Source organism: Mercenaria mercenaria, chromosome 12 (assembly GCF_021730395.1).
Source record: "Mercenaria mercenaria strain notata chromosome 12, MADL_Memer_1, whole genome shotgun sequence".
Classification (NCBI taxonomy): domain Eukaryota; kingdom Metazoa; phylum Mollusca; class Bivalvia; order Venerida; family Veneridae; genus Mercenaria; species Mercenaria mercenaria.
Genome location: NC_069372.1, coordinates 10,469,579 through 10,480,375, shown reverse-complemented (window position 1 = coordinate 10,480,375; position 10,797 = coordinate 10,469,579). Strand labels below are relative to the sequence as shown.

Sequence of the window (10,797 nt, the reverse complement as noted above, 5' to 3'; positions counted from 1 at the left end):
ACAATTTCTGTATCACACATCTCCAAATACATGTATCCATACAAGTTACGTTCTGTAGAGTAAACAACAAGCTCCGTGATTACGAATCTTTTTTCGTGCTCAACTCAACTCAATTTGAGCACGGAAAATTTTGTTATATTTTTGTAGTGTCGCTCATTATGTGCATAAAACAGCTATTATTTAAAAGATACTTATGTTTATTTGATGTTTTGATGTTGTTTCAATCCAAAGTCTCAGCACGAAACTGAGCTAAGAACGAAAACTGTTTTATAATCACGTTGCCTGTTATATTCAATACTGTAACAAATTATTTTGTAAAATTTACTGCATTTACGATTTAATAATATTTTTTTCCCAATATTCTCGTGCCTAAGTATTGGCCCGACATACCTGCCGCTAGGTTATATCCAGATCAGTGCTGATGCTAGGTTTGTGAACGTCCGTAAGTTGATATAAATGAATGCGAAGCGACGGAAATGATCAACACTACAGAGCGTGATAAAATTGATTTAGTTTACCATGCATATATTTTTAATGAGAAGACACCGGGCGGTAATAATGATGATAATAATAATAACAATGATAATGAAAATAACAATGATAATTATAACAATAATAATAATAATTACTCGTTCAGAACAATTATGGTTAAAATATCATTAAAATATCATTAATGAATATGTGTTGTGATCTCAACGCAAAATTTGCTATTTACTTTCTCAATTTGTAATTGGACGTTAAAATGACGTTACGCTTATGTGCAAAATAGCGTGCGACGTACGATTTATAAATGTCTTTTTGGAAATAGGTCTATAACGGAGTGAAAAACTAGAAACTGTATCAAACAGGACCTGAAGCAGCTAAATTGTATATTAAATTTCTTTCATAAGCATATAACCAAGATTAATGTATGTTTTGACATACTTATCTTTATATATCATTCCATTGTTGTATATTTCGTTTGCTAATATAAAATTCGAAAAAGTTCGTACACAGCTTATTGTCCGAATTTTAACTATAGCCGTCCAATTTTTAGTGTTTCGTTTTTTTCGCTCTATTTTTCCCGAATAAATGTGCAAATTGTGTATTATTTACTGCGGTAATAATAATAGGTATTAATGAATATACATAACAAATAATGAAACGCAACATTCAGTCGACCATTCAATCCATCCGCTTGTCTTTTGGCAGTCGAATAGCCGATAAGTATGCACGAATTCATGACCAGTTGGTAATTATTTACTCGATCATTCATTTAGTCAGCCTGAAAGATTTGTTCCTTCAGCATGTCCGTTTATCTGTCTGTCTTACTAGAGATTATGTCGGTCAATGTCTGTACGTAGTTGATATTCAAATGTTATGAATTTTGTTTGTTTGTTTTGGGTTTAACGCCGTTTTCAACAGTATTTCAGTCATGAAACGGCGGGCAGTTAACCTAACCAGTGTTCCTGGGTTCTGTACCAGTACAAACCTGTTCTCCGCAAGTAACTGCCAACTTCCCCACATGAAGTATCAGAGGTAGAGGACTAATGATTTCAGACACAATGTCGTTTATCAAATAGTCACGGAGAACATACGCCCCGCCCGAGGATCGAACTCGCGACCCCGCGATCCGTAGACCAACGCTCTTACCTACTGAGCTAAGTATGAATTTTGTCAATGATTACTCTATCTTATTGATATTTACACAAATGAAGTGTGATACCCCCTCCCCACCCCCCCCCCCCCCCCACCCGACCCTTGTCTGAGCATTGCGTAGAGGCGAGAGTGGTACCGCCAAAAGAAAAAAAACGGCCACTTGAACAGAAACGTGAACGCCAGATGCAGAACTGTGACTAGTATCGGATGTGAAGTTTCAAGGTTTTCCGCACAAATACAAAATATAAAAAGCTAATTTGACATTTTGATGCTTTACATGTATTTTGAATAGATATAAAGAAATCATCAAACTTAGATACCGAACTATGTTTTTTTCCTGCTTATAATACGCGGTCTTTAATAAAGACAATAAACAAAATTTAATCGATAACGCCGTTATTTATTTATTTATTATGATAGTGCACACAATGTCTATATATCTATGTAAGTTTGCCCAAAGCACTGAGATTATTAAACTTTTTTTAACATTTTATTTCATTTTGAGCACGAAACATTTTTCATTTGTAGTGTCGCACATGATGTGAATAAAAAAGGTGGTATTTAAACGGTACTTAAGCTGGTTGAGAACTGGTTATAGGGCCTAAATAATTTCTTTATGAAATAATAACTTCCCAATCGTTGTTTAACGTAAGATAACACGTCTTTTGATTTCTTATGCATAAGAATATATGAGCCGCGTCACGAGAAAAACAAACATAGTGCGGTTGCAACCAGCATGAATCCAGACCAGCCTGCGCATCAGGATCCATTCTGTTCGCTAACAGTTTCTCTAATTCCAATAGGCTTTGAAAGCGAAGAGTATGGATCGCGACCAGACTGAGCGGAGGTACAGGCTGGTCTGGATCCATGCTTGTCGCAAACGCACTATGCTGGTTTTCTCATGGCACAGTTCATACTGAATGATATATTGTTTCGCATAAGAAAGAAACAATCGGGTTATCCTATAATAAATATCACACTCGCGACTTTGTTATTTCGATTCTAACAAGACATACTAGTATTAACAGTGTTAGAAAAAAAGGTAACTACGTTTTACGACCGTGCTACGCACCTGGATCGGATGACGTCACTGCACGCACAGGATTATCGCAAAATAACCGTTGTCTGATTTTCTTCTATTTGTAGGGTTATTTGTTGGTCGTGTTAGAATTAAATTTTTGGTGTTGTTTTAAACAAAAGTCAGAGAACAAAACTGAATTTAGCATGAAAAAAGTTTTAAATCCACAGGATCTGTTATATTCTTAAATGCATAAAAGTTCTAAAATTAACTGCTTAACGGTTTAATGAAACTTTTTTTTTCAAATATTTGCGTGCGACAGCACTGCCTCTTTGTCGGTTATAATCATCCTGATCACTGTTAACGCTAGGTTTGTTAACGTCCGGAAGTTGATATTTATGTTTGCGATCAACACGGTACAACATGATAAAATTAATTGCAGTTTAAAATGCATATATATTTAATTTGAAGAAACGGGCGGTAATAATTAATGATAAAAAACATAAATAACAAAAATAACAATAACAATGTGTTCAAAGCAATAACTGTAAATTACGATACCATCAAAGAATATGCAGATTTATCTCAACGCATTTTTTGCTATCTATTTTTTCAATTAGTAATTTGTACGTCAAACTGACGTCAAAATAACGTTACGCATTTGTGCAAAATAGCGTGCGACGTACGTATAATGTTAAAACGGATGATTTATTTGTGTAATATTTGGCTATAGATAACATCAGATTATCAAGGTAAATCGATGTCTTTTTCATATCAGTGTTCAAAAGTTCGTCTCTTGAGATAGCAGTTAATGCATGAAACTACACTCGATTATGACAGGAATACGCCACTTATTAACATAAATATTTATTTATTCATATTGAAGCTTGTGCAACAATTTGGAATTTAAGGAGGTATTGGTTAGACAATATTGTACACATATATCAGACTGTCGTAAAAACAAAACGCTTAAATTATTATGTCCAACTAACTTCTAACATAGTTATATAGCGCCATTGTCTCTAAACATCCGTATCCTTGTAAACTGTTAGTGTCTGTATTTATTAGCTTAGAATGCATTCAATAATCTTTTGTCCGTACATCATTTAACTGTTGAAAAAGACATTCAAGAGTGTCAATAGCAACAACCTATCAATATTAGCTTGTCTAACTGGTAGTACACGCTCATGTCTTGATTAACACAATTAACATTTAATTAAAGTATATCTTTATTAGTTTGAAAAAAAGAGAGGTGTTCCTCGCACACCTGAAGTCTCTGACCAATATTTTGCCTTATCTCTACATTTTTTCATTCACCTTTAAGGTCACATTTATTATAAACAAACTCAGACTGTAAAACATCCAGATTGCTCAGCGGCAAGTCTTTAGAAGTAACGAATACATCAAAGGTATCCGTCACTAACTGAATCAATCCACCGAAATTCGCATCTTCTCCACTGCCGACTGCAATAATGTTAACACCTTCAGCTTCTAACAACGATTTCTCTCTTTCAAGGTCGCTCTTGTTGTTGGCATTCACGGTGCCGTTTGTAAATATTATCAAGAACTTCTTTGCATTTTGTCTTGAAACGCTGTTGTTGAAAATCTGCGTTCTGGCATGCTTATATAACGTATTCATTGGAACCCGAACAGCTTTTGAATGGGGGATCATGTTGAGCCTACCCTTGATGGCGTCTTTATTATATGTCTCGCCCATTCCTATGATACTATTTATAGAATCGGAAAATGATGACACGCTTAAACGTGTATCATTGACACCAAACCGCTTCATGACGTCAATGATGTGAATAACTGCGTCAATGCTTGCGCTGTACTGTTGGACTGTTACTGAAGAATCTAAGAAAATAGCTACGTCAGATTCTGCGCTGTTTTCACATTCTGAAAAAAATATATATCTTATTCTGTAACGCTAGAAAAGTACTCACTATAATAAGCTACATGATGTGTTACTTTGAACGTCATTTTGGGCCTTTTGTACCTTAAAAGTATTATTAGTGAACATGTCTATCAGCTTTTGCATCATAGCGTAGGTTTAAAAGAATAAAAGGCATTCAGCATATGAAACAAACAAAAAAATCAACAATAATTACTATCGCAGTCAAAATGAACCAGGCGTTTGAGAACGGTGTACAAAGAATTAAAGTTCTTTATGGAATACCCAAATGATGGGTCTGTAGCCATATCCATAAGTTCTTGATGAGAAACTTCATTTCCGATACCTACAATGAAAATGAAGGAAAGTTCACCAAAAAGCTGTAAATGTATTTTGAGTTTACAATGAAACTAGGTAAATACCCATCTGCATTTTAATACAGCTAATGATAAATGTATAGCTCAACATTTGGTCAAATCTGTTAGCGTAACATTTCATATTCCGAAACTTAATAATATGATGTATATCTTCTGAGTATTTTTGATCATTTTAGTTTAAGGACAACATCGGAGTTTTCTCTGATACGTATAACTATAAATTTAGTGACAAACTATGGAAAGCATAAAAATGTATCACTTTACTGATTTAAATCTTTTTTGGCTGCATTTGTAAACTGCCACATCAGGAAAAACAAAAGCACGCATCACAAAAATGGCTGAATTTTCATTCTGCAGTCAAATGTTTTACAAGTTTTCATATGAATTTCGTTTTTTGCAACGTAATGTTCAAAACTACTACAACTCTCCATCCACAAACAGTAAGTATCTCAAAATATACATTGTACTTGGTACGAACTCACCAATGACAGCGATTGAATCTACGACCTTTTTCAAAGATCTGGCGGCTTCCTTGGTTTTCATTCTGTATGTTGACATGCCGTCAGTAATGATATACACAAACCTATCAGCCTGTGTGTTGTTTTATCCGCCTTTCAATACCATGACCCATACTGAAAACTGCCTTGGCCTTTAATAATAAAGTTTCACATATTAGCAATTGTTTAATATCTACATACGCATGTACTGAATTGTTTATAGCAAAAAAGGAAATTACCAAATAGTGTAAACCTACATTATAATTATGGTACATTCCGGTTGTTTAAGTTATATCTACAAAATGTTTTTTTTTCTTTTCTTTTTTGAAAATACATGTATTTGCACACTGGCACGTATATCAATTAAAAGAAAAAGAACATATTTCACAGCATATGTATAAACTTACCGCTTTGAGACCTTCATCAGTACGAGTTGAACCTGGTTTGTATGTGATATTCATTACAGCGTCAATAAGTGAAGAATTGTCTGTGTACTGGTTTAGATAGAACTCAACATGAGCATGGAAGGAAAAAGTCACCATGCTTATTTGGAAGTCACGTGGTCCGATGGGAACTTTACTGCTAAAATTAGCAATAAATTCCAGTTGTTTCTTAAATTCTTTCTCTGTCATGCTAACTGATGAATCCAATACAAAGACGACATCTGCCGGAGTCGGATGGCAAATATCTGTATAATATAAAAGCCGTATTTTGTTTCCATTACTACATATAGCACTGGATTCTCAAAACAGTCATGACTACGCGTGCTTATTGAAACACAACATTCCGGGTTCATGTTCAACCAGACTGGTGTTTAAGATAAAAGTGAATTGACTGATAAGGGTAAAATCATGTACATGCATCAGTTATTGATTTTTTGTCGATTTAATGTTAATATGTGACTCAATCCAGTGATGACTACATGTTATAAGCATATACTGCCAACGTCGTTTTGAGCCTTGCGTTTACAATACATCCCTGTGGTAGATATCAAATAATTGCAGAATAAAATAAATAAAGTATTTTCGTACCAATTAACATTTGTAACTAAATAGCAACATAATAATTACAACCTTGAAGCGTTACTTATACTACATCGTTAAACAATATTTTGGATCTACTTTTAATACGCGATGAGTAGTAGCTAAACTTTTCATTAAAAAAAGAAAAACATGTCTACAAAAATATCTCTGTCTTACTTGTATCGCATAGAACGCCATATATTCGTGGAGGACATTGACAAGTAAATCGATTTATCATATCCTTGCACGTGGCACCATTCTTGCACGGAGAACTCGCGCATTCGTCGATCTCTGTAGTGAAAGGAAATAAAAGAAAATATCAAATACCTACTGCAATCTAAGAATATATATGAGAATAACTCTAATGTTTAATTTAATTTTTTTTTACTATTTATCTTCTAACGTGTTTCAACTTGAATCCTTCTTCGTTATAGATAGAGTTTATGAAGTAATTCTTCGTGAAAAAGAAACCGATAGGGAGGGAAACGGAGCGTAGGTGTACGGGCGATGCGACAACAAGCCCGAACAATGAAGAAGCGAACAAATACGACAAATAAGATATTCAGATATTCGTTGTCGGTGCGGCGCAAATATGCCAGAACGGCAAATATTTGATTATGCGTGATGGCGTCCCCGCCAGACCAACATATATATACAATATATGAGAACCGTACAACTTTAGAATTCTGATTTATTGATACCTACCTATTTCACAGAGAACTCCAGTATAACCCGGCGCACAGGCACATGTGTATCCGTTAACATGATCCACGCAGGTACTTCCGTGCTCACAGGGTGAACTTGTACACTCGTCGATATCTGAACGATAAAAGTAGTTGCTACAGAAATCTGTGTGAAACAACTTCAATACAAAAATGTATGTGTTTATATTCACTAAAAGTAATCCAGTCTGTTATATGTATGACAACATGTTTTGATCCCGAATTACATATTTTGTTTACCGCCTTGGTAGCCTAGTGGTAGAGCGTCCGCTTCGAGTGCGGGAGGTCGTGGGTTCCATCCCCGGCCGCGTCATACCAAAGACGTAAAAAATGGTACTAGCAGCTTCCTCGCTTGGCGCTCAGCATTAAGGTGATAGTGCTAGGACTGGTCAGCCCGGTGTCAGTATAAGGTGACTGGGTGGGGTATCATGCCACGTGTCTACGGAGTGATATTCCAGTGAGGCAGCACGAAAAAGTTGGGCATTGTGCTCACTGCTACAAGTAGACACCGTCGTTTATATGACTGAAAAATTGTTGAAAAAGAAGTTAAACCCAAACACACACACATACACACATATTTTGTTTTATATATAAATCAAAGACTCACAGGGTCATGATTTTTACATGTCCTATTTACCATTACATTTTACGTGTATTGGCCATTGTCATTAAAACTGAATTGCTTGTATTATATTTTTTTCTTCCGGATTATCCGTATTCATCCAAAAACTATACAATACTGCATTGATATTAACACATACACGTGATGTTTAAGAGCTATAACCTTGTATACAGGTAATCATTACATAATTGCTTTAATGAATACAAGTTTCAATACTAATATATTTCTACAATTGAAATGTTATATCAAATGATCGAACAATGTACCAGTAGATACCTATATTGCAAGTTTTGCCTGTGTATCCGGGTTTACAGTTGCAAGAAAAATCATTTGTGCCATCTATACAACGGATACTTGTCGATGCGTTGCACGGGTTTGGTGTGCAGTCGTCAATATCTATAAAAGAAAATGTCAATACATTTTAATGTAATTGATATCGGTTGAAATAGCATACATGATACATAATGCCTTTAAAAAGAATACAAGTATATCGGAAGTACCTTACCGTCTTAATTTATTTCTCTAATTAATTCAGACCGTATGCGTTAGATACGTACGTAAAGCGTCTCGAGAGTTGTTCTAGAACCAATTGCAATATAATAGGATTATTATAATGGTTGCTGTTTTCGGCCAGAGTGGATTTTGCCGGTTCGGATCTCACGAGGCCGACTATGATCCGTCCTTGCAAAATCCGCAAGAACCGAATACAAAATCCCAGATCAAGCTACTACTGTAATTACCCGTTTATTATATACTACCTCCACATTTTTGTTTGTTGCTTCATTATCGAACGAAATCTTCAACGTTTGTCGATGTTAAATTGATATGTTTTCTGCCCAAACCAACAACAGTTTAGACAATTTGTTTCACTAGCACCACTTTGTATGAGTCAACAGTTTATCAAGGTCTGCACACACTGAGGAACTTGGCACTCAAAGAAAACATATGAGCGCAACAAAAACTAAATCCAAAACAGCAGTACATACGGATAATTATTATACATACTGACTTGACATATCTCGCCTTCAAACCCTGGCATGCACGAACATGTGAAACTTGCACCCTTCGGAACGCATGTTCCACCATTTTCACAACGGTCTCTGGACAGAGCATGACAAATATCTGAAGAAGATATGGACAGAAAATGACACAAAATTTGAATAACTGTGACCTCGCTTCAAGGTTATAATAAATTTATAAGCATTGAACGTAACCAAATAATAGATTCAATTTGACTGAGTCTGTTTATGACAGGAACTGATTTTGTTGTTTCTTAGCACAATTCTGCAGTTCACTGATGACAAACGGCATTCCGAGTCCAATTGATCTCTTACTAGTATTTCAATTTCAATTCATACCCTAGGATCCTGGTAACTTATGACATGCTTATGAATTTGTGACTCATTTTACCTTATAAAATCATATTGTATTAATCAAATAGTTTGCCTCGTTTAAATCATTAACGTGTATTCTTCCAGCTTTCTTCATGATGTTTCGGGTCAACATTAATACACCAATGAAAAACACATATATTAAACGTAATTTGTAACTTAATGCAACGCTCACCTTTACATGTGTAGTTATAATGTTTATAGCACCATGATGTCACACTAATTACTTTTCAAGAATCACAACTCCATATTCCCGAGTGCTTCTTGGCAATATACGATCTGTATTGCTCGGTCTTTCGAAGTACATTAAACACATTAGATCTAAACTTGTGCACAACAAATCATTAATGTAATTTTTTCTTTGTGGTCAAGAAAAAATATTTTATCGACAGTTACTTGTGAAAATATGTGTCTTAACTGAACTATGCGGAGATGTTTTATTCAAGAGCAAATCACTAAAAGAGATATATTATTTCCATTCTAACACGTTACCAAGGTCTTTAAAGTATATACATCCTTGACGGCATTCATTGAATATTTGCCCGTTTTCAATAGGTTTCTTTTCCAGCGCGCCGTTATACCGTTTGACGCTATGACGTAATAATTGTGACGTCAGAACAGTGAATTGTTGAATAATAATTCACTGTTTTCAGCCTTCTTTGTTTAATAGGGAAATGAATCGGATCGTGTTAGAATATTAAATTACATACAGGCAATAATCGTGAAAAGATAATGATATACGTTGATAAATTCGTACTTCCCTCAATATTGTTCCATTACAAAGATTTATTGTTATCTTATACAAGTAAAAATATATCATAATTAAGATTCGATAAAAAGTACAATTTGTCAAGAAAATAAACATTACGAAACAGAGAGTGTTTTTCTGGGTTTTTTTTTTTTTTTTTTTGGGGGGAGGGGGGGTTGTTGTTGTTTTGTTTTTTTTTCTTCTTTGGCGCGGGGGGGGGGGGGGGGGGTAAATCTGTGTTTAAGATGACCACTGACATAAAATGATAGAAAATAAGTCGTGTATGTTTTAATACTGTTTTTCCTATATTGTCATTATCACCAGCTAAGTTGTTTGGTAATTGAATTTCATATTTACATGACATTTTTCCTTCTTTTCCTCGCAGTACACCTCGTGGCAGCATTCTCTTGGTGTAGACCTTTCACCAGATGACAGGAATGCGTGAGCATCGTATTTAGAAAACTCATGGTAACACGAAATGTCGCATTGCCCTGTGGTGCATGGTCTGTGTGCTGAAAGCATCGCATGCATTTTAGTTTTTGATTGTTTCATCAATATTTTATCAGAATATTACCAATGCATAGTAAGTTTGTTTTCGTGAAGTGAAATCTTCAGTTTTAAGAACGCGAAAGGGAAGGAGCGCAACAATCTATCTAATCAAAACAAATACTTTTTATTGATGGAAAAAATAAGTTATTAGATTTCATATTTGATTAAAGGGACGAATATTTGTGTGTACTTACAACAAATCATATATGAGATTTCTGACTGAGCATTGAAAATTAGTTTTCTTCCGCATTTCGCGAAAATGATATTATCAAACAGTAACGAAACAAGATATAATTCAACGTTATATTTCTATTCATCA

At 34.8% G+C, this 10,797-nt stretch overlaps 2 protein-coding genes across 2 annotated transcripts; both read right to left on the bottom strand.

Moving 5' to 3' along the window:
• Positions 1-3,965: 3,965 nt before the first annotated feature.
• Positions 3,966-5,485, bottom strand: LOC128547167 (uncharacterized). Its single transcript, XM_053518933.1, has 2 exons — positions 5,410-5,485; positions 3,966-4,555 (listed from the first exon to the last, which is right to left on the bottom strand). Exons 1-2 carry the CDS (start codon positions 5,483-5,485, stop codon positions 3,966-3,968), a joined length of 666 nt encoding a protein of 221 aa, XP_053374908.1.
• Positions 4,430-10,014, bottom strand: LOC123534067 (fibropellin-3-like). Its single transcript, XM_053519165.1, has 9 exons — positions 9,357-10,014; positions 8,796-8,912; positions 8,067-8,186; positions 7,152-7,265; positions 6,624-6,737; positions 5,832-6,112; positions 5,410-5,576; positions 4,768-4,896; positions 4,430-4,555 (listed from the first exon to the last, which is right to left on the bottom strand). Exons 2-7 carry the CDS (start codon positions 8,827-8,829, stop codon positions 5,514-5,516), a joined length of 726 nt encoding a protein of 241 aa, XP_053375140.1. The 5' UTR covers positions 8,830-8,912; positions 9,357-10,014; the 3' UTR covers positions 4,430-4,555; positions 4,768-4,896; positions 5,410-5,513.
• Between the last annotated feature and the right edge of the window lie 783 nt (positions 10,015-10,797).